Below are 22,846 nucleotides of genomic sequence, written 5' to 3'. Positions count from 1 at the left end.
TTGGATCGCAGCGAGCTGAATGACGCGACAGGCGACAAGTCGCAGTGGGTTTCGCAGTACAAGCGAGTGATAGGTAGGCGAGCAGTGAGAACAAGTAATGCGCGCAATTAGGTACAAGGCTGCAGGTTCATAGGTCTTGTCTTCTCAATAAAGGAGCGGTGCGTGCTTTGCGTGCTTGGGGTTGTCTCGCCGTCTCGTGAAGGAGGCGGGCGTGGGTGACAAAGGGAGGTGTGCAGCCGAAAGCCGAAGCCAAAGCCAAAGCTCAAGCTCAAGCTCGGGCTCAAACTCGGGCGAGGGAGAAGAACGAGAACGACGTGGGGAGGCGAATCAGAGACTAGAAACGACAACAGAATGGAGAGTCAGGGACTCTATCAATGTTTCGGAGAGCGGGCCAACCAGGGATTCTCCGTTTGGTTCGTGGGAAGAGGCAAAGCGCAGCGAGGGAGGGAGACAACCAGATGGCCAGGACAACTGATCGGACGTGGGCCGGGCTCCGGCAGAGTAGAGCGACGGGCCTTGCGTCCGTGTGGGAACGGCTCCGATGTAGTGCGAGGGACGGCGTCTGCTCAATTGCGCTGTGCCTGGGCGGGCTGGCGGAAAGGCCGGGAGTCGAAAAGTGTGTGTGTGCGTGTGTGCGGTGTGCGGTGTGCGTGTGTCGTGTCATCAAACCGAGCAGGCAAAAAGAGACCAGCATGAGAGGGGAGAAAGAAGATTTCTGCGGGCATGCCAGTGTTTGCGCTTCGCCCAGGCCGCCGAGCCACGTTTGCGTGGAATCCGAGAGCTAACTGCTTGTGGGAAGGCGTCACCCACCGAGCGGGGGGTCTGCGCTAGGGGCCCGGCAGGGGGTGCCTGCAGCCAAGCTGTCTGGCCTCGGTCTACCCTCCCTGATGAGAATGTGAACCTGCCTGCAGTTGACAAGATGCGCACCTACCTGTTTTACAAGTAGGTGCCTACCCCAATTACCTGTAGATACCTGAGAAGACGGGAGGAGTGCCTGGCTATCTTGTTCACCCTTCCTCAACAGCTACAGACATGTGTATAGTAGGTAGGCATGAAGGGGTGGAAGTTGCGACGGAGAAAGAGGCGTCACGGCGATGCAGGTCCATCCATCGTCGCTTCGTTGGCAGGCCGGCGAGCCACCGTGCCCAAGGTACCTAGGTAGGTACCTAGTGAGAGGGCCATCGAAGCAGATGTTTTTACACATGGCGCACCTAGCAGTACCTTGGCTCTCTGGCAGCATGGCAGCACTTCTTAATCAACCTCTCGGGTCCCCATTCTGAATAGATCTACGTGAAGAACACGCGCCAAGAGTAACATTGCAATGGTAGATACTTGTCCGTCAACAGAGCCACGTCCAGGTACGTCAGTTTCCGCCCCTCGAGGCTGAACCGTAGTAGGTTCCGTATGTCGACTTTCCATGCACAACGTCGACGAAATGCTCCGCGATGATTTCAGCTATCACAAACTCTGTTAACACTCGTCACGTCCCACAAGCACATGCACCGAGTCCTAAACTCACCTGTTCGCTCCGAATGGTGCAGCTCATCATACCACATGAAGCTCGACAGCGGGTTCGACGAATCAACGCACTGACCCGTGGCTGGGTTGCACTCATGGTACACCCCTTGCACGTTGGCCGGAGCCGTCAGGTATTTTTCGGGCTCCGCATGAATGTCGCGCATCAGGCTGTGGACATCATAAATACCAAACGTCGCCCCAGGCCATCGCTTCTGCACCAGAAGCTTGAACGGCACGCCGTAGTCGAACAGGGTGTTGACGTTTGTCGTGTACTGAAGCATCTTGAACGAGTAGGCCGTCGTGTTATACGCCGTCTTGTTCGTCCAGAAGTTACTATCCTGGAAGCCACCCTGGTCCGAAGGTGCATAGAGAGGCGAGATCTCGAGCGGCGCCTCGTTGAAGAGCACAAAGTGGCGGCCGCCCGTCTTGTAGAGACGGTCAAAAATCGTCCAGATGCTCTCAACAAAGGTCGAGATGGTCGTGCCAGCGGCTTGCGAATCGCTGAGGAACGCACCGTAACCCAGGTCGTTGGTTCCGATCCACAGCGCGTACAGCGTGTTGTCGGCCTTGCGGTTGTCGTACAGCTTGCCCGAAGCGACGTCTGCCTCGAATGCCGGGATCTCGTAGTCCAGGACCGACGGGAATGGCCGCTTGATCAGGTCGAATTGGCGCTTGATGATGTCGTCCGAGCTGCATGCGCCACTGACGGCGTAATTGAAGTATTTCGCGCCAGTCTCGTTGGCGACGAATTGGCCCCAAGCCAACCCGCCCGTTGCTGTCTTGCTACTTTCGGGGAGAGACTCGCCGGCCGGCGGGGCCTTGCCATCGTTGTTGATGAAGTATCCCAAACGACCAGTGTCTGTCCAACTGTCACCGAAGGTTACCAGGTTTTCGAACTTGCGCAGGCCGCACGATGACGCCGCAGCAGCAACAGTGGCGAGAGTGAGCACAGAGAGAGTGTGCATGGTGGGCAGTCAGGATCGCTTGAGACGAAGAGCGGGAGGGTCCGTCAAGAAGGCCTCATCCTGTCAACAGCGACCAGCGCCGACGGTTATGTACTTGAGCCTGCGAGAAGAACGGGCCTTGATACTTGCCATGGGCATCACGCTTGTCGATCTCGTGAGGGGATGTTGTCCATTCATCCGACAGAGGGGTCAAGCGAGGGCGGAACCAGGAAGCCGTCGCCATCTCCGTGCCTCCGAGGCCACTAGCCTCGGCACTTCTGGGCTCTGCAGATGAAGATGCCGTGACACCCGTCTTCGATCAAAAGCAACCCAAACGATGTGCTCGCACGATACGTGTGGTAGTATGCTAAATAGATCCTCACAGCAGTGCTTGGAAACCCGGAAGGTCTGAGTGACTGGGCAGGCGAGGCGTTCTCAACGCTTTTTCTTGTCTTGCACATCACGGACAGGGTGCGGGTCTTGACGAAAACAGACAGGGATGCCGATGCCGTTGTGTACCTAATCAGCCTGAATGCTGCTTTATCCTGGTTTCCGAGCAGCAGGCAGACTTGTACCTTGTTGGAGGAAACACATTCGGTTCATGATCCTTGCCGTGTTCAAGTCAAGGCGCTGAAAGAGAACTTCCGGCGCTATCTCTAGCCGCGGGGCGATATTTCGTTATGTCCAATGCGAGATAGGTAGATTGATTAACAGAATGGCCATATCAGGTTGATTCATCGTCTTTTCCGTGGCGTGGAAAGAGACGAGCAAGCGCTAGGTGGAGCGACATCGGCGCTAGGGTCGCCAATAATCCGTGCACGCCTGAGGGAGGAATCGGTACGTACCACAACCTGGATGACTGGGACTTCCTTTTGACTCAGATTCGATGCTACTCAAATGCTGAGTTGATGACTCTTTTGCGACATCAAGAGAGAGATATAAGACGACTTGAGGAGCGTACTGATCTACTCGTCGGACTCGAAAGGTGTCAATTGATTTCCGGTACCCAGCTGACTTGTCTCTGGCATCTCACATCATGTCGCCTTTCAACCTGGAAAAATGTGCCAGGCCTAACATCCTGGCCCTGCAGCCATATCGTTGTGCCCGAGAGTAAGTCACTCAACTTGCAGCAGCGCTTAGGCTCCCGCCATATACGAGGTCTTCAGCTAACATAACCCTAGTGATTACAAGGATGACGGCAAGAATATCCTTCTAGATGCCAATGAGAATGCATTCGGTCCTTCTCTCCAGTCAGATGTTCCCAAGGGCGCTGTTGACATTGACTTCCTCGGCCTTCACCGGTACCCTGACCCTCACCAGGCAGAGCTCAAGCAGCTTCTGTGCAATCTTCGCAATACTCACGTCCACACTTCCAAGAATCTGACGCCCGACAACCTCTTTGTCGGTGTTGGCAGCGATGAAGCTATCGATGCTCTCCTTCGATGCTTCTGCATCCCTGCCAAAGACCGCATCCTCGTGTGCCCGCCTACCTACGGCATGTACTCCGTCTCTGCGCAGGTCAATGACGTCGGCCTCGTTAAAGTCCCACTCCAGCCGGCTCCCGAATTTGGCCTCGATACTCAAGGCATCTGCGATGCTTTGAGCAGGGAAAAGGATGTCAAGCTCGCCTACCTTTGCAGCCCCGGGAACCCCACCGGCAGCCTGCTAGCTAAAGAAGACGTTCAAAAGATTCTCGAGCACCCTACATGGAATGGTGTCGTGGTCCTGGACGAGGCCTACATCGACTTCGCTCCCGAAGGCAGCTCGCTTGCTGAATGGGTCACCGAGTGGCCCAACCTTGTCGTCATGCAGACGCTGTCCAAGGCCTTTGGCATGGCTGGCATCCGGCTGGGTGCTGCCTTCACATCGGAGCCCATTGCCCGCCTATTGAACAGTCTCAAGGCCCCTTACAATATCTCCAGCCCGACGAGTGCGCTGGCCTCCTATGCTGCCTCTGAGAAGGGTTTGCAAGTGATGCGGGCCAACAGAACCAAAATCTGTGCCCAGAGAGACCGCCTGCTGGCTGAGCTTCCCAAGATCAACGGGGTTGGTCGCCTGCGAGGTGGCGAGGCGAGCAATTTCTTGCTCTTCGAGATCCTAGATACGGCTGGCAATCCGGATAATGTGACTGCGCTAGCAGTCTACGAACGTCTCGCTGAGACCAAGGGTGTCGTTGTACGATTTAGGGGGAAAGAGCACGGCTGTCAGGGATGCCTCAGGATCACGGTCGGCACGGAAGAGGAAGTGACGCGATTCATCGGGTCCATAGAGCGCACTCTTGTTGAGGTTCGCGGTGTTGGCAAGCAGAAGAACGAAGAGCAGAAGGAGGCGGCGGCTAGCGGTATCGTCGCTTAGAGCCTTGATTGCTTTGTGGCTAATGAAAGATCCTAACCGGCTCTATCATGGGTACCTAGCAAAACGAATATTGTTGGCAGATGTCAACAAATTGAGATACGTGGAAAACTGAGCATCTCTCGAGCGCGTTCTGCACATATCCAGCGTCGACACAGCTCCCAGACCGAGCCACTAGACCATGGTTTTCACTCCTCATGCCACAGATATGCGGCAGTCGATGCCGGAACCTTGAACATGTCTTCTGTCAGCACTCACCCATCAACACTGCCGGCTCTGATAGGTGCCGGGGCGCTGAAAATTGCGAATGTCGGGAAGGTCCGCTCGATGTATAGCTTCAAGAAGGCGCTCCTCACCATTGCACCTGCGCTGCAGCGCTTGCCCTTTCATATCGCCGCAGCTGCTTCTTTTGTGACAGCCACGATTTGGTTCCCTGTAGCTACCGGTTGGTGCTTTTGCCTGACCTTCAGAGTTACACCTTGCAACCAAGGCCTGCTACACCATTGTTGACCAACATCAAAGGCTCCATAGTTTCAAGCGTTCAAGCATTTGTCGAACATGCGTCTCATTTGTAGGATCATAGGCATGGTCATGCCGGGTGTTGTTTGGGCCATGTCGTTGGACAGCTCGAACTCAGGCAAGCCTCGCTCTCTCTACCTATGAATACGGAACACTGCCCTGACCCATACAAGACTCGATCCGCAATGCCGCCAGCACCATTGCACACGGCGCAATGTCGTATTACAATGGCAATGTCTCCGGCCAGCCTGAGGTAAGCCCAAACCATCACCTCAGCAATCACTCAGCTGACATGCCGGCAGATGGTAGGTGATCTTCCTGATCCTTACTACTGGTGGCAAGCCGGAGCACTATGGGGAGCCATGCTGGATTATTACCACTTTACTGGCGATTCTAGCTACAATGATGTCGTCATACAAGCCCTGACTGCTCCTGTCAACACCGGTCCACGCCATGACTACAATCCGCCCGAACATTTTGACGAACTTGGCAATGATGATCTTGGCTTTTGGGGGTTCGCTGTTATGGCTGCTGCCGAGCGTAATTTCCCCCAGCCTGATCCCAGCGTACCATCCTGGCTGACCATGGCTCTCAATATCTTCAATGCCCTGTCCTCCCGCTGGGACACCACAACCTGCAGGGGCGGCGTGTACTGGCAGGTGTTTGCTTCGAACCCGAACGGTATCAATTACAAGAACTCGGTCACAAATGGAGGCCTCTTCCAGCTAGCCGCTCGCATTGCACGCGCAACAGGCCAGCAAGGCTACGCAGACTGGGCTGCCAAGGTGTGGGACTGGTGTATCGAGATAGGTCTGATCGGAGACAGATACACCGTGTACGACGGTGCCCATGGCAGTGACGACTGCCGAGAGGTTAACTATGTGGCATTCACCTATACGACAGGCATATTCTTACACGGAGCCGCAGTCATGGCTGAGTACACCGGCGAGAAGCAATGGGCCGATCGCGCTCACAAGTTGCTGGAGGCTGCGGCATACTTCTTTGATAACAATACTCTCTACGAACCAGCTTGCGAGCCGAATGACAGCTGCAACAACGACATGAAGGCATGTGTCTGTCGTGTTCATCGTGGCCGTGGTTGAGCTAACTGAGATTTGAAGTTCCTCAAGGGATACCTCGCTCGCTTCATGTGGCAGTCTACGTATCACCTTCCTTCCCTTTTGCCCCAGGTCAAAAATCTTCTCGAACCTTCGGCACTCGCCGCGGCGCAAGCTTGTTCGGGTGGTGAGAATAGTGTCACCTGCGGTCAGAAGTGGAACATGGGCGGGTTTGATGGCCGTGTAGGTTTGGGGCAGCAAATGTGCGCTCTCGAGACTATACAGGGACTGCTCATTGGAGAATCACGGTCACCTCTAGGTGATGGTGAGATAGACCCAGCGCGGCACGCGGGCTGGAACGGCAGAAGAACCGCACCGACAGCCCCGACGAACCAAAGTGTGTTCGACCCTGGTAAGACACTTGCCTTCAAAAGCCCAGAGTGCAACTTATCATCATGCTTGATCATCCCTTTTGAACAGGATGACTAACGCTGGAGATTGACAGAAGAAGAGGTAGATGTGCACAACGAAGGGGGCCATCACGATGAGACGAGTGGAGGCAGAACCACGATAGGTGGACTTGCTTCGCCAAGCTGGATTGGTGTCTGCGCTGCTACCCTCGCTGGGTCTTGCTATATCTTGGTATAGGGCCTGCTGCACGCGGGGGCTTGCTGGTTTCTTTATGAGACGACATCCTTTCTGTGGCATGAGTCCTGTACCGAGATCAATTGGACGTGTCATGCATTAATCATCCTTTCAGAGTGTTCCAATCGATAAAACATCAGTAGCGAGGGGTGAGAATATCAGCTATTCAGCAGAAATTTTACCGCAAAACAGTGACTAGACAATGATCGAAAGAGTGTGTATGGGAAGCGAAGGCATCCTGCAACGGCGGATCACTACCACTGGCGTGTGATTGTGAGGCATGAAGTCTCTATAACCTCGCCAGCTTACTTAATCTCCAACACCCACCGGCCACTAAAACGCACTGCAAACCCCTGTGGCGCACTCAAACCCCTGCGGCTGATGCGGCATAACCCGTGCGAACCCCACCAGCTGTCCGCACCACTGGGCCAAGGATCGCCATTCTGCCATCGCCAGGTATTTGAAAGCATGCGGAGGGACTATTACAGCGATTAACAGATATGTCTCTGCTTCTTGGAAAAGGAGCCTCTTTTTGAGGTTTTTCGTGACTAGAATGGGGAGCGTACTGGGTGTTTGGAGATGCGGATGCGACGGAGTCAAGTATGCCTCTGACTGCGTCGTCCCTCCGCGGCTGAGGACCTTGGGAGGCTCGGCGTTGATCATCGTGTGGTCATGATGAGCCTGAGAGCCTAGGCCCCGATATTACACAATCAGAAGCGCCGCCCCAAAAGATGCTGATCTGCAAAATCATTGACACACGACATGTAAGGCGCGAGGTAGCCAAGTGTCATCGTGATATTGGAAGGGATCTTCAGCCCGTTTCTTCGTAATTCAACGCTAATGGGGGGGTATAACTCCAGAAAAGGGAGTGAGTACATCGTAAGACAGCATTCTGAAGCTGTCAATGGCATGGCTCTGCCACGGTAAAGCAAAAAACCGCCCTACTCCAATCCGGTACGTAATGCTGGCGCGTGCCGTTCACCAACCTTCATGACGTGACAACGTCGTCAAGTCGGTCCTTAGTAAGCGTCGTATACTGCTCACATCTTGGCCATGCGCCGGATGTGTTAGTGCTTTTCTCTATCCACCTTGAATAGTCCGTTCGGGCTATACAACAAGGGCTGTCAGAAGCATGCAGCCTAATGAACCAGCCCACAGCCAAGTGCTTTCAAGTCGCGCCCCGCTGTTGAGCCCTGTCTCGACAGGCAGCGAGCTGGTGGGTAATGTGCCGTCAAAGAGAAAATCTTCGGTGAAATTGGGGTCTCCGGTGGCCTGGGCGGTGCCGGAGACATCATCAGGAGCGCCCGTTTTCGAAGGCTGGTCGGCAAGGGTTAGGGTGCCCCATTGAACCTCCGAGCCACTAAGTGTTGATGTCCAGCTGATTTCCGTCGGGCCAGTGTAAAGACCGGCGACAAAGCCAGACTTCAAGCTAGAGTATGCCGAGCATGTCGCCGCTGTGGTGCCGCCTAATTTACATTCAAGGTTCGCAGTACTGTAACATGTCAGAAGGACTTCTATCGAATGAACTGGCAGGCTCATGAGAGACAAGGCGTACTAGGTGGAAGTGAGGGTGCCCTCGAAGCGGAGGGTGTTGTCGCCTTCAGCAAATATGAATGGAAGTTCGAGAGCCAGATCGCAGCTGGGCGTGGTCTGCGGCGCGCAGAAGATTGTATACGTAGTTTCGTCGGGTTTCTGCTCGCAGATGTGGTAAGCCAATGCTCAGAGAGGATGATTGTCAGGGCGAACATACACTTGTGATGACGCTGCCCCGCACAAGAGACCATGATTTGGCATCATAGTATGGTAGGAAGATGGGAACGGTTCCCTGATCTGCGGCATGGGCCCCAATGGCGAAGAGGCATGTAGAAAGCAGGGCGACAAAGGGCGAAAGGCGTTGCATGTTGGCGGTTCCTGGGGGGTTGTGGCGGCACTGTCGTCGGGAGGGAGGGATCCAGTCGCGCAAAGAAGCGACGGCGACGAGCTATCCTCTCGCCGCCAATAGCCTGCACCGATTGACAGCTAGTAATTGACGATAATGTGACGTAGGGCTGGAAACGTCTAGCTGAATATTGTTCTCTCAATACGCGCTGCGGAACAGAGAACGAGTCGGCTGGCGGGGATTGGTTGTCGGTTGAGAAGACGTAACGGCAGTTCGAGGGAGCGTGTTGGGGGTTGGTGGGCTGTCGAGATAGAACCGGGGCCTCTCAAAAACAGATATACCAGCAGATGTGCTGGGAGAGGAAGGGACAGATAAAAATATAGATGTAATCTCTCGAGGACAGGCATGGGCAGCTGAGGGTCTCAGCATTGAAGAATGAAACACCATGCGCGGTACAACGCCATTGGCGGTGGTGACGGGGACCTCTGGACAGTGCAAGGGCGCCGGAGGGAAAAGGAGGGGGGCGATGCTCGCGAACGGTCTAGGGCCGCTGGGCTCTCGCTGGGCAGTGCTGGGCGCCGGACTCTGGGCGCTGGGCGGGCGACTGGCTATCGTTTCCACTGAGGGATTGCCGTAATTGCCGTCGTTTGTAGTTACAAAGTTAAGTGAAGCCAAGACGCAGCCAAGGAGACGCGTGAGCCAAGCCCAGACATGCGGCGGGCGATGGCAGACAGCAGAGGCGAAAGGATGGAGGAGAAAAGCAAAAGGCGAAAGGCAAAAGGGCCACAGCGCAGGCGATCTGAAGCACCTGGCGCATGATGAGTTGCCAAGTGCAAACGCCAAGCGCGCTGGCGACTTTGTGACCAATGCCCAGCAGGCCGCCAAGAAACCGAACTCATGTTTTAGAGGGAAAAAGGAAGAGAGCCAAGACTTTCAAATGTCAAGCACCACCAGAACGACGACGTGGAAGAGGAAGGTCCTGCTCACTGGCGCTGCTGCACCCCGTCCCCATCATCTCCTAGTCCGAGCTCGCCATTGGCTCCCCTGGCAAGTTCCGGGTGGTAGGAGCTCCGCACCCAAAGCGGCACTTGCCTGATCCACCTCGCTGCTCTTACCTGCTGTCGCCTTGCACTGGTCGTTGCTGCCGTTCTTCTGGTTCCTGACCTAGCTGCTTTGCTGGAGCACTCCCTCCTCCTCTCCGTCCCGCCTTTTTTGCCATTTCCTCATCTCACGATGCCCTCAGACGGCCAATATCCTAGCTAGCTCCCAAGGTAATCTCTCGCGTTCACCAACAAGACTTATCGACTTGATGGCGTGGTGCAGTCTGCAGGCCAAGGCCCTGACTTCTGTCTCGGACGCTTCGGAGTGTCCCAGTCTCGCCCAGCCCTCTCTTACCGTCGAGTGGCGCCAGCAGTTCATTCACATATGAGGGCAACTATCTGCTCGGTATCACCTCATGTTTCCGTAACCGGGCAGGCCAGAAGCCACCAAGACATTCTGGTAGACTAAGGTACTGAGCTGAGCGCCGTCCCGAGCTTTCACTCCTTTTCCATTAGGTACAGTAGCCCGGACCCCCCCGCCAAATCCCATCCACTTTGTTTTTAGGCCCCGCTACGCTTTTCCTCCAAGATCCCTTGAAAGTCAAATGCATAGCAATCTGGAGGCACCAGATCTTGAGTGCTTCAGAACACCACACATCCTGCCAATTCAGGCACATAAAGCCATCATGATGCTATCTTCGCTGAGCTGCCACGCACTCTTTCGCGCTCTCGCACTCTCTTGATGAGCTGCCACAAGTCTCCAGCGCAATTATCGTCCCCATCGACTTCCCTCAACCACTAGCGACATCGCATCTCTTTTGTGACGCAGGCAGGGGTTGTCACTCGATCCTTCGGGTTTGATTGCCGGCACCAATTCGGCTCTGAATTTCTTGTAGAAGAACAGCAGCGTCGCAACATCGCGCCATCCTGCTTTTTCTGAGATTTTGCTCCTTTCCTTCACCCATTCGCGCCCTAGCTTTTTTGCTCGCCCACCACACTCGTTGCAATGTTCCACAACGCTTCCAAGCTCGCGCTCCTGGCGGTTTTCGGCGTCGCCGCCGCTGAGGAAGCCGTGATCTCGCTTTTTATTCCTCTCTTTGCCCCTAACTACGTCGTGGCCTCTGTTGTCGATGTAGGCGCCGACGAGACGACATTTGCTCTCGCCTGCCACTCTCAAGTGCCCCAGACTGAATGCGGCATCAGCAACCCTGTTCAGCTGGTCGCGGGCCCTTCGACTATGGCTCTCACTGCCACCCTCGACTACACGTCTGCGTACGTACAGAATCCCTCGCTCGATGTCAAGTACGAGTGGGTTCCGCCAGAGAGCTTATAGGACCATGACTCTAGCCCGTCAATGACCATAACTGCCGACTGCGCTATCAACGTCGATGCCAATGAGGCTACCTGCACGCAGTACCAGGCGGAGGGCAGCATGACCTACAGCGAGTCGACCGTTGTGTCGGAAATAGATGCTTACTACTTGCCCCTCACCATCACCGCCGGCGCCGAGAAGCTTACCGACGTACCCGCTGCCACGACAACCCCGGCGACCCTTCCCACCGCGACGGAGACCTCTACCGGAACCTCTGCAACCCCTGCTGATTCTTCCTCCGAGTCTTCTGACGAGTCTTCCGTTGTGGCAGGCGAGTCATCAACGACGACCGCCGCGGGTGAGGCTGTGACGACGACCGAAGCTGGCAACACGGCGCTTCCCCGAATGACCCAAAACGCCGTTCTGGCAGGTATTGCTGCCGTCGTCGGCGGTGCCATGGTGCTGTAAGATGTGTTGTTCTGCGCGTGGGTAGGAGTGGGGTGTATTTTGTGTACCATAATATCGTCACGTTCGCACATAGACAAGATGGCCATAATATCCGAGCAGTATCGCACAAACTCCTATTTCCTGGGCCTGATTGCCGACTTGCACAGTCAGCTTGAATCTCCCCTTCCTAACCTGCGCGTGTACAGCAAAGACTAATACACGCAGCCACGTCTTTCAGAGTCACGACCACCTCTCGGGTATGCCTTTTAAGTGATGACAGCGAGTCGTACTTTACTCCCTGCTAGGCTTCTCGGTTTCACCTAAGTGCCAGTCGGGACATGCTACATTATGATTACAAGAGAGACTGCCATAGCACTTATTATTTTCACGACTCTCTTCTTCGTCGGCCTCACTGGCTGGACCTACTGGCGGATCACCATGTCGCCCCGGGCAATGGAGCGCGGTTGTCAGGAGCAGCGGGCAGACCGGCCTGACGAGATGCCGGGTGTTTGAAGAGCGATGGCTTGGATGTGATGTGGTTTCCTTTTTTCTGCATCAACCGGAGGACTTGCGCCAGTTTTTATTCAGATGAACCTTGACAAACCCTGGGGTTGTACACATCTATGTCGCTGGAGCAATGGAATAATTCTCAATAATACGTTCATTGTACCTTGCATTCATGCTACGTGACTCTCACAGCGCTTCATGGGCTACAATCGTCTCAAGGTGTAGCTGTTCGATCTGTCTGGTGTTTCTCGTCCCCTGCCTAGTCGTAAGACTGGACATACCATACTGGACATCGCGGAAGCATGAAGGCTTGTGATGCAAGGTTCATAAGAGAGACACGTTAATGTATCACTTGGAAGACGTCTTACGAGACCGGGCACGACAGATTGAAAGCGATTGCAGCCTGCGAGGGCTGCCTGCGACGGCTTTGGCGATAATCCAGGAAAACGTACGCTGGTCTGTGAGTACACTCAACAAGCGCCAAAGGAGCATGAGTAGGACAGACGCCACGGGAATGCAGGAAGGGTGTGATAAGCCATGCCAAATGCGAAATGCTGCAAAGCGCCGTCCGATGAGAAGAAGAGACGCATGATCATGGCATGCCAGCAGGACTCGACAACGTGGCTCGCTTCAGTAGCGCACTCGATCCTCGCGCCCATCGAGCCAGCTTGTGCAGTTGATGCAACGAATCGACTGCGCAGTCGTCAGTAAAGATGCGAACGGGTGGAAAAAACAGGGGTTGGGCCACCGCAGCGTACCACTTCGTTGACACGCTTCCTGCAGTACTTGCACTTTTTCGTGTGCTTGATGATGGGGTCGGTCGAGAAGAGCTGGTAGAAGTGGGCGAGGCCCCAGAGGGAGAGGCCCACGCAGAAGAAGCTGACGAGTTGGTTGAAGAATGAACTGTCAGAAAGGTTAGCAACAGTACCTCCATCTCGAGCGCTTCCCATGTTGCATAATTCGCCCAGCAGCGGTGCCTTCATGGGACTGAACAATCTGTACAGAGCGCAGAGGAATGGCGTACTGACCCATACGCCAAGACGACAGCGCCGTCATCCTTTGCGCGCGCGAGCGTGGTGTAGCCGTCCTCGCGGTTGTAGTCAGGTCCAGGTTTGAGAACCGCAAACTTCTCCTCCATGTTGTGGTTGAGGGGGAAGATGACGGACAGCGGCGGCATGAGAATGTTGGCGACGAAAGAGTTGACAAGGCCGGTGAAGGCAGCGGCTAGGCTAAGGAGTATGTGAATACAAGAGCCCCGCGATACAGGCCATGCTGGCAGAGGATCACGTCAGCACTCACATCAGACCGAAGGCGATCTCGAGGATGTTGCCCTGCATGGCAAAGTCAATGAAGCCGGACCACAGGCGGCGAGCCCTATCGCCGCCTCGGGACAGAAGGCTTTCCTCTTCATCGCTGTCGGCAAACGGAGGAGACGGCATGACGCAGTTGCACACACTGCAGACGGCGGGATGTGTATGCGTTTTGACGGTTGGGCGGTCTTGAAAATAAAAAGCACGTCCCGATGGCCGAGATCGGGGTGAGGGGGAGGAGCGACGAGCCGAGGCAAGCTACGATGGTTTGGTTCTGACGGCGTTGGTGCAACGGGCTGGACACGGCGCTGACGTCTGAAAGACCGGGAGCAATGCAACTCTCTTTCGAGCGAAGCACGAGACAGAAACACTGCACACAGCGAGAAAAAAAGGCTCAAAGCATGAGGCGGTCACGGTTGGGGCTGGTGAGGTTCAAAATGGGAAATTGGAGGCTGGAGGTTGGAGGCCGGAGGCTGACAGCAGGAAGCTGCTTCAAGATGGGGGTCCAACTCTAGGAAGGCAGGCAAATGCTGTGACAAAAGATGAGGGGTCACGCGCTAGACGGATTTCATGCGGGGACGCGGTTCAGGGTCTTGGCACTTGGTCTTGTAGGGGATAGTCCAGCACCTCGAGTTAGGCGAGAACCACTGGAGTCAGGCGAGAAGCACTGGAGCCAGGCGAGAAGCACTGGAGCCAGGCGAGAAGCACTGGAGCCAGGCGAGAACCCTACGATTGACTGAATCAACAGCCACGAATCGTTGACGGAGTTGGGCCAAGCCACACGACTCCCACATGATTGGCTTGGCCAATTGTTTTGCTCAGGTCCAGCCCCTTCACATGTTTCTCAGCCACATTCTGCTGGTATGACGGCATGTCAACAGACGTCATGGTCAACATCTCGCGCGCGCGCCCTCGCCCACGCCGCCTGGTCGTCAATTTGGCCTAGCATTCTCCTGCCATCTACTCCTCTCAAGGCACCACGTTCCCAATGATGGATGGAATTCCTCAACCTGCCAAATGCTCAGCACGTCAAACCTCGAAATGAGCGATGCCTCTTCCCTGATGTGGATGGGCCTGTTGCTTTGCATGCGACTGGGTCAAGATCTGCGACTGGGTCAAGATCTCCCAGGAAAGAAAACAATGACGTCCCAAATGGCACCCTACCAAGCCTACTACCTTGAACCCCTGCTAGGTAAGGTACCTACGTGTCAATGGGCCGGCAGTGCAGTGAATACAACCCCATCTTCTGGATCCAGGTCTCGATCACCAGGTTGCCGTGTTTTCTTTGGTTGGCTACAAACCGACCAGGGGTGCATGATCTACCTTTCTTACCCGTTTGCCAAGTTGTTTGAGACTCCTGATTCACCCTGGCCCTTAACCGGGTCGCCAGCTCAGGTTGGCAGGCTAAGGGATGGTAGTTGCATCATCGGCGAAGCCGTTTGGTACTAACCTTGCTCTAGCCAAGACCTAAAATAGGTTACTGTCTCGCTGGTGCCCCCCATCTGGCATGTCCATGTTGAACACTCAGCATATCGTCTTTTTCGTGCCGCTCTTGGCTTCCTCGCGATTAACCTCCCCTCCCTTAATCTGTGTCAGAGAGAACACTACCGGTAGGGACACCAGAACACGAAGTACACGGCAAGGAACGATTGCGCCCGTTTCTACAGCAATTCTGATCAAATCGCCAAACAAGGCGTGCGTGATAAACAACCGCCAAGATGATGCGCTGTACGGTCATCCTGCCGTTCCTCCTCTCCGTGGCGGCCTTTGTCATATCCTTCCTCCTCCTCTTCGCCGGCCATAAGGAGGGCTTCATGGAGGACTATTCCATCATCAGGGTGCGTAGCTGCCATGTCGCCTTTGGGCGGACGACGCCCTTCAAGCTAACCGGCCTCTCCAGCTCAACACGTCCACTCTCGGATACGACGTGTTGTCCCGTGCCACGAGCGATGGCGACCAAGACCGCGGTGGCATCGGCGGCTTCATCGATGACCTCTCGGACGGTGTGACGGAATTCATCAACGACCTTGGAAACAATATTGTCGACCACTTTAGCGATGAGCTCGGCATCTCTCAGTGGTACTCCATCCACCTGATGACCATGTGTAGCGGCGACTACGCCCCCAACGCCACCGACCCCGACGCCAACCACAACGTCACCAGCTGCACCAAGCAGAAGCCTGCCAGTACGTCGATATTTCTGACGCTCGCCCAACCCTCTCCCTAACCGCTTGCCCAACGCGTTTTCCATGCTCCAAAGCTAACCACGGCCGCCCCAGACCGCGTCAACCTCACCGAGATTCTCGACCAGGAACTCGCGATCGGCCCCCTGAACCTCTCCCTCGCCGACATCAACTGGCCCGACGCCATCCAGGACCAGATCGACACGGTCAACAAGGCCCTCCTCGCCGTCTTCATCCTCTACACCCTGGCCATCGGCTTCTCGGGCCTCGCCATGCTCGGCGCCGTCGCCGCCTTCTTCCTCGACCCCCGCCGCAAGCTCGCCTCCCTGACCAACCTGCTCCTCACCCTGCTCGCCGCCATCGTCCTGCTCGCCGGCAGCATCGGCATCATGATCGGCAGCCGCAAGGGCGCCAGGGAGCTGAACAGGGTCGGCGAGGTCGTCGGCCTCGAGGCCGAGGCAGGGGGCGGCTTCATCGCCCTGTCGTGGGCCGCCTTTGCCGTCATGGCCGCGGCTGTCATATACTGGGTCGCCATGTTCTGCCTCGGCAGGGTGCAGAAGAGGAGGGGGTACTCTGAGAAGCGGGGCGGCAGGTACTGAGGCGAGTGTTGCTGCTCAGGTGTTTTCTTTTTATTTGTGTAGTTGAGCTGGTTCCAGTCGTTTGAATAGTTGAGCTGATTCCAATTCCTCGATGGCTTGATATAGAATTAAATATGGACATGTCGCCGGCTAGCCTTTTTGTTACGCCTTTGTTAGCGGTTGAGCGAGGCGTCTTTTACCTTGCGAGGTAAGGGGGGAGCCCTTCTGCTTTTTGGATGCATGATGGCATCCGGTATCTGGCATACTAGGAATATACCTGTAGCTCACGATCTAGAAATGAATGATTTTTTCTTCTGATGCAGTTGGATCCGTAATAAAGATATGGAAGGCTCGATTAATACACACCTATCTTCCCTAACATTGTAGTCCTCAGGTCGCTGGCGAGGCAGTTAGCTCCGCTATAACCATGAGATATCATGATTTGTTACAGACCATGGCGCAAAGAGAGTCTAGCAGGTAAATTACATCAAGGCGTGTGGAAGCCCAGGTCTATGTTCATATATGTCTTTCCGTATCGTCTCTTTCCACGGTAATGAACCGTCCCTTGCCAGCCCGCTTGCCCACGATTCGTTTCTCCACCTGCTCCGCGACAGCGATTGCCTTGGCCCGCGCCTCGCGGTCTGCCTCGGGCGTATTCTCGCTTATAGGAAAACCATACCGGAGTCTCAGCGTCGTCATCTTGCCCCAGTGCCCCTCCCAGTCGATCCTGTCGCCGTCTTGATCGTACGTGAGCACAGAGTACCATGCCGAGCACCCGGTCAGGTCGAGGTACTCCAGTCCGTAGAGATACTTGCTCAACCTGCGCAGCAGGATGATGGCCTCTGTCCAGTCGTCGTCCAGGGTATGCGAGTAGGGCCCCGTGCCGCTGTAGGGCACGTCGCGACCCTGCGCGCCAGCGATTGTCGAGAATTTGGCGTTCGGGGTGAGCGAGGGCTCAGGCCAGTAGGCCAGGCTGAGATGCGTGAGGGTCGGGACCTTGGCCGCCAGCGCAAGCAGCTGCTTCCACGAAGCGGTGGGGGTGTTCGAGGGGCGAATGGCGAGCGACAGGTGTGTCAATTTGGGGAGGAGCCTGGGCGGCAAAGACGGCGCGTCAGCCGTGTCCCAGGAGTCCTGCACGACCTCGACGGTGCGGGCGAGCCGTGGGGGAAAGAGCACGTCTGTCAGCTCGCGGACGGACAGACTGTGTGTGATGGAGCCGGACAGATCGAGACAGTAGAGGTCATTGTTGAGCTCGTTGACGGCCTCGACACTAGGATCTGCGTCCCCTTCTTCGTCATAGCCTCCACCCTGCGGTAGGACCAAGAGCCTGATGTCGCTGGCCGTGACACCACGCTCCCCGTACGTGCCAATGTACGCGATCAGAGACGAGCGCAGACGACTGTGCAGGGAGCTCAGATAGTGCTGATTGTAGACGCCCTGGAACTCCCACTCCAGAGCCATCTTTCTCAACAGCAGGTCTGTCATGGAGCCTCGATCGGGCGCATATGTGCCGGGCAATTGGTGGAACTCTGCATGTACCGCATGATCGGTCGAGTGACCGCCCAGCTGACGGGCGAGGTTTCTGCGCTGGGCGCTCCAGCTCTGGGGAGCGCGAGGACCGGGTGGCAGCCTCCTGCCGTTGGCATCATTCCTGGGCGGCCTCCTCGGTAAGGGTGGAGGAGTTTCTGGGATCTGGAGGATCTGTCGCAAGTTTGGGGGAAGGGTGATCGGGCCGCTGGACGATGTCGTAGACGCAAAGGCGGAGGAGGTAGGAGCCGAGGAGAGGGTGTGGTTGGACGAAGCTAGAGAGGCTCGACGCAGGTCAGCCAGCAACTGGTTGACGCCTCTCGTCTGAGTCTCTGCCCAAGACACAGGTCTGGTTAGCGAATAATGGTCGTCTAAAGATGCTCGAAAGGATACGGCCAGCTGAGGCGAGGCGAGGAGGGGTGCGGAGGGAGAGGGGAGGGGGAGGGGGGGCATGAGGTACCTGGAGGGATGGGCCTGGAAGCGGATGCGCCGAGAGATGCCGGAGCGGTGGATTGCGGTTTTGCAAACTTGGCTTGATGTTTCTTCTTAGGCATTGCCGGCGAGGAGGAGAGCGGCTGGGCAAAGCTCGAAGCTGCTTGGATCAAGGCCAGCGGACACGGCAAGCCATGAGGTACCTAAATGCAGAACCTCTTGTCGAGCCAAGCGCCGTAACAGGCGATGCCCGGGGCAGGCAGTGAGAAAGGACAAAAGGACAGAATGTTGTTCGTAGGATGAACGGAACGTGTGACAACAGTCAGCCAGCGTCATCCGCAGGTGCTGACTGATGATCCCATTCGTGTCCCGTCTCGAGCTGATGACTCACATGCTGCTACCGTACCCCTCCTTCCGGACCTCCCTGAGATCACCCCCACTGGGACCGCTGAGGCCGCTGAGGCCACTGAGGCCGCCGTGGCGAGGGGCCAGACGCCCCACCACGTCAGGGGGTGTTGTGCAGGGAATGAGGCGGGGTGTCCCGTCGGGTCAGGGGCTGGTAGGGGCTGTCATCCGGTAGAAGGTACCTGTACCTACCTACCTACGAGAGGTACCTGTGACCTAGGACCTCAGTCACTGCCAGATCCCACTGCTTGCCTGGGCGGGCATGGAAGTGTGCCACCTCACTCACACACAAAAAAACAAACACCTGGTCCATGCACTCTGTCCACCTTGCCGGCGCTTTCACTCTGTGGAAGGGAGGGCGCGGGATCCCATCCGTCCTCTGTCGAATGACATGCTGACATGCTTTCTTTGGAGTCCTTGACTTCCATATACTAGACCTACGCGGTAAGGCACAAATCGCGGCGAACTGGTGCCTTCATGGCTATCTGTGCCGCCTTTTGTCTACATGCATTTTTTCTTCGTCGGCGTCGTTTCCACTTCTTGCTTGCTGACGCCCGACGACACCAGCGCTTCGTGATGGAGTCTCTGCTCGAGGCCCAAAAGGGAGCGTTTCTGCCCGAGGCGGCCACGCGAGTCACCAGCCAGCGGGCAGTCAAGCTAAGGTAGCTTTTTTATCAGCACACCCGATTGCCGATCGACAGCGTGAAGGAGCTTGATACGACATGGTAAGCCTGGGCCAGCTCAGGCGTCATAATCAAGTCCGTTTCGTGCTTCGATCTTGCCTACACGCGCCCGCCCGTCTTAACTTTATCACCACGTTCGTCCCTGGGAACCAGTGGGTCTGGATCAACTATCCAGCTGACAGCCATGGCACGAAGGCTCATTTTGAGGCTGGGGACTTCACGTGAGCATCGAGTGGTTTCCAAGGCTGCTCAGTAGTGAATCCAGTTTGCCCTCAGTGTTACTTCCCCATTGGACCCGTAGCCAGTACTTCCAGACACCAGTTTAGAGAAAGACCCCATGCAGGCTATCAGCCGCTGCGATCCTTCGCATTGCAGGATCCGGCTCCATTGGGCCTGCTCCCTCGGCCTCCCATTGCTGACGCTGGCGGTGCCATTCGCCGCCCAAAATTAGCCCTCCTATTGTCGACGGGTAGCGGCACCATTAGCCTTAGTGATGATTGGAGACACACATGTGCGTCCACGTCGGTCGAGAAGGGCACCCACCGAGGGGGCGGGCTAGCCGGTCGTTAATCTTAGTTCACCACTCGGTGCGCAGCGAAGAAAGAAGGCCACTGAGCTGGACGTTCAGGGGTAGGCCGAAGAGATGGCGTGACTCCTGTAAAGGCCAAACCTGGCCCTCATGACGCCCCTGACGGGTGGCATGGCACACGCCCGGCCGTCCAAGTGACGATTTCATGTGTCAAAGTCTGAAGATCTTGTTCAACGTTGCATGCCCACGTCGCGTGGTCATTGGAAGGGCCCTTTGGGGTCTGAAACCAGAGATGGGAAGAGCTGGCAGGTTTGTACAACTCACACGGTGTTTGCGACGGCCCCCTTTGGCGCTTTGAGAAAGTTGATCTTCGTCTCGGTCAAGGCGAATGGGGAATGGCTTGTTCGATACTGGCTTTTGGCACGTCGAACCCATTGGGCCCGGAGTTGGCCGACTATAGCAGAGACAGCCTCCAGGTCAACAGCTGCCGCAAAGACAGGCCGGCATGTGGTCTTGACTGCGCTGCGTGGCGGGATTTGAGACCACTCCTCTGGCGGCACCGCAGGACCATGGCCTGATTTCATGTGGCCAGATTGCCGGCCGGGAGGAGAGAAGCCAGGTGAATTTGGCGGGATGGGTTGGACAAGAAAGAGAGCCAGACCCCAATGCGGAAAGAGAAAGCGAACAGATCCGGAAACGTTCTGTTCTGACAGTTCGGTCCGATGCCCAAGAGTAACCGCAAGTATGTACCAGAATGGTCTTGAACACTCCTTGCCGTGCCCTTCAAGAGCTCCATGCCGGTAGTTGAACAGCCGAAACCCGTATAAGTCGTGATCGTCCCGGGGGCTTGGTTCAAGGTGTGCCTTTCATCTCCACGGGTTTCGAATGATTGCGCAGATCCTAAAATTGTGGTCGTCAATGACTGACAGCAAGAAGTATGGTCTTTGGCGGGTCCAGAATCGAGGCTCGCCTCATCCGGCCGTCAAAGTGGTATTCGTCCACAGTCTCCATGTCCACGCCATGAGGCGAAGATATTTCTGGCAGGTCCAGAGTTTCATGGTGAACTTAGTCGTCGAAAGGGGGCCAGTTTCGCGTGAGATGCTGTCCGCCCTAACGCTGGTATGATCCGCCCTTCAGCAAAGGACTGGTCACTTGAGTCAAATGGTACGACTCGGGCCGATCCGTCTTTTGACAATTGCGCAAGCTCGGTGAATCCCAGTACACCTACCTAGGTACCTAAAGGCCAACTAGGCAGCAGAAAAGCACCGTGGCCGACAGGTCAACTCTCAAACAACCAGGCTCCAAAAGAGCCTGTGGCCATGGCACTTGCAATTTTGTTCGACGGGGCAGAATTTTGGTGATAGCCTGTCTACCTGTTTCTCATCTCGGAGAGAAGCTATAGCCAGAACGAGCAGTGAAAAAAAGCGAGCCTAGTTGTAGTTGGGTGCGAATCATCGATCTGCATGTGGTTGAGATATGCCAGTAGCCGAGCGTCATGTTGACCCGGAGATCGTATCCCACGGTACCTTACTCTAGGGACCTACATCACATACCTACCTACTTTGGATCATAACAAGCCGGCATTGGTCGCCATGACTCTCTTCAGGACCTATCAAGCCTGCCATACCAAGCGTACCCAAGGTCGGTATGTAGCCATCTAAAAATAAAAGACCTGCGGCCAGAGAGCACAGGTGAAGAAAGAAAAAATGGCTGCCGCCTGTGATGATCCTGTGGAAAGTGCCACCTGACAGCCCCCTTCCTCTAGCCTCCACTGAATTGTGTCAAAGGCGCCAAGGGATCCATGGGTCTCCGATGCCGCTTTCCAAGTTGATCAAGGTCCACTCAGCGCGATACTTTCCCCTCCCTCCCAAGGCAGTCACCGGCCTACCTTACCTCAGGTAGGTACCGTACCTAGGTACCTAGGTACCTAGGTAAGGCACCTAGGAACGTGGCATGCTCATTCAACTTTCGACATCCTAGGCACCGTTCCAACAATCATAATATTCGGGACCATTCACTCGGTTCGGGCCCTGGAAGTATCCAGAACATGGCGCAATAGCCATCAAGTCAACCACGGGTCCCGCCGCTTACCGACAATCACTCCAATAAGGTTACTAGAACTACCTTTCCACGGTGCCATACCTAGGTAGGTAGGTAGGTGCTGGACGACACGATGTTGTTATGGTCCGGCAAACAAAGTTGGTACCGCCCACCTTCTCAAACCATCTGAGCGCTCAGTGCGGCTCCATGTGCGGCCTCCTGCGTGTCCGCTGAAGACTATGCCAACATGGGCGCCCACGTCCTTGTGTCTTGCCCGCCTGAGCATCTGCAAGCCAAGTCACCACGGAATCAATCTTTGCAGTAAAGCAATCCCGAAAAAAATGTCGTTCGTCTCTCCAGTCCATGGACTTGATGACGTATCACCTGGTACAAGATCCAAGGCAATCGGTGAATGCAGAAGCATGGGGACGTCGTAACCATGGTCTTCCTCCTGCGAACCTTGACGCCGCTTCACCGACGGCTTTTACCGAGAAAAGACACATACATTTCAGGGGCATACCATCAGTCATGGTGCTATTGCGGACAGGAGACTAGCTGAGCGGTCCACAGGGCGACTCAATCATGCCGTTAGTCTCGATTCATCAACGAGTCCAACAATGAACTGGAAGAGATTACGGCTTGATCCGACATCCGGAATACCCCATGTCGGTATTGTCCTCTTGAACTATGATCCGTCCTTACTTTACATGCAACATTGGGCTCGCTCCTAGCGAGTGTGTTGGTAGCTCGTTTCACTCCACGGTGTCAATGATCCGGCCAATGCACCTCCCTTCCTGACCACAATGGATGGACTTCTTTCTGGCTGATATCTGCCCGCCCCAATGATGATTCAGACCTATTATGTCTGCAGCAGCCAAACTAGGAACAGGTATGCATACGGTAGGCCGCTCCAGATTTGACGAATACGTATTCATTGT

The 22,846-nt window shown here is 55.6% G+C and overlaps 8 protein-coding genes across 8 annotated transcripts; 4 read left to right on the top strand and 4 right to left on the bottom strand.

Annotated features, from left to right (window-relative positions):
* Window positions 1-1,363: 1,363 nt before the first annotated feature.
* VDAG_00600 (acetyl esterase) lies at window positions 1,364-2,483 on the bottom strand (the record flags this gene model as incomplete). The annotated part of the gene is made up of 2 exons (XM_009651977.1): window positions 1,364-1,455; window positions 1,520-2,483. The coding sequence occupies 2 exons, from the start codon at window positions 2,481-2,483 to the stop codon at window positions 1,364-1,366; spliced, it is 1,056 nt and encodes a 351-aa protein (XP_009650272.1).
* Window positions 2,484-3,498: 1,015 nt separating this feature from the next.
* On the top strand, window positions 3,499-4,817 carry VDAG_00599 (histidinol-phosphate aminotransferase; the record flags this gene model as incomplete). Its single annotated transcript, XM_009651976.1, has 2 exons — window positions 3,499-3,572; window positions 3,644-4,817. The coding sequence occupies 2 exons, from the start codon at window positions 3,499-3,501 to the stop codon at window positions 4,815-4,817; spliced, it is 1,248 nt and encodes a 415-aa protein (XP_009650271.1).
* Window positions 4,818-5,372: 555 nt separating this feature from the next.
* Window positions 5,373-7,039, top strand: VDAG_00598 (mannan endo-1,6-alpha-mannosidase DCW1; the record flags this gene model as incomplete). The annotated part of the gene is made up of 5 exons (XM_009651975.1): window positions 5,373-5,385; window positions 5,507-5,586; window positions 5,636-6,406; window positions 6,455-6,803; window positions 6,897-7,039. The coding sequence occupies 5 exons, from the start codon at window positions 5,373-5,375 to the stop codon at window positions 7,037-7,039; spliced, it is 1,356 nt and encodes a 451-aa protein (XP_009650270.1).
* Window positions 7,040-8,024: 985 nt separating this feature from the next.
* Window positions 8,025-8,936, bottom strand: VDAG_00597 (uncharacterized protein; the record flags this gene model as incomplete). Its single annotated transcript, XM_009651974.1, has 4 exons — window positions 8,025-8,072; window positions 8,150-8,528; window positions 8,592-8,728; window positions 8,787-8,936. 4 exons carry the CDS (start codon window positions 8,934-8,936, stop codon window positions 8,025-8,027), a joined length of 714 nt encoding a protein of 237 aa, XP_009650269.1.
* Window positions 8,937-10,961: 2,025 nt separating this feature from the next.
* On the top strand, window positions 10,962-11,735 carry VDAG_00596 (uncharacterized protein; the record flags this gene model as incomplete). Its single annotated transcript, XM_009651973.1, has 2 exons — window positions 10,962-11,227; window positions 11,303-11,735. 2 exons carry the CDS (start codon window positions 10,962-10,964, stop codon window positions 11,733-11,735), a joined length of 699 nt encoding a protein of 232 aa, XP_009650268.1.
* Window positions 11,736-12,851: 1,116 nt separating this feature from the next.
* Window positions 12,852-13,660, bottom strand: VDAG_00595 (uncharacterized protein; the record flags this gene model as incomplete). The annotated part of the gene is made up of 4 exons (XM_009651972.1): window positions 12,852-12,914; window positions 12,980-13,124; window positions 13,250-13,450; window positions 13,521-13,660. The coding sequence occupies 4 exons, from the start codon at window positions 13,658-13,660 to the stop codon at window positions 12,852-12,854; spliced, it is 549 nt and encodes a 182-aa protein (XP_009650267.1).
* A 1,589-nt stretch (window positions 13,661-15,249) lies between these two features.
* VDAG_00594 (uncharacterized protein) lies at window positions 15,250-16,313 on the top strand (the record flags this gene model as incomplete). The annotated part of the gene is made up of 3 exons (XM_009651971.1): window positions 15,250-15,369; window positions 15,432-15,717; window positions 15,811-16,313. 3 exons carry the CDS (start codon window positions 15,250-15,252, stop codon window positions 16,311-16,313), a joined length of 909 nt encoding a protein of 302 aa, XP_009650266.1.
* Window positions 16,314-16,808: 495 nt separating this feature from the next.
* On the bottom strand, window positions 16,809-18,272 carry VDAG_00593 (uncharacterized protein; the record flags this gene model as incomplete). Its single annotated transcript, XM_009651970.1, has 1 exon — window positions 16,809-18,272. One exon carries the CDS (start codon window positions 18,270-18,272, stop codon window positions 16,809-16,811), a length of 1,464 nt encoding a protein of 487 aa, XP_009650265.1.
* Between the last annotated feature and the right edge of the window lie 4,574 nt (window positions 18,273-22,846).

This window comes from Verticillium dahliae, genomic scaffold (assembly GCF_000150675.1).
Source record: "Verticillium dahliae VdLs.17 supercont1.1 genomic scaffold, whole genome shotgun sequence".
NCBI classification, from domain to species: Eukaryota; Fungi; Ascomycota; class Sordariomycetes; order Glomerellales; family Plectosphaerellaceae; genus Verticillium; species Verticillium dahliae.
The sequence above is the reverse complement of the archived record's forward strand: the minus strand, read 5'-3'. Positions and strand labels throughout refer to the sequence as shown.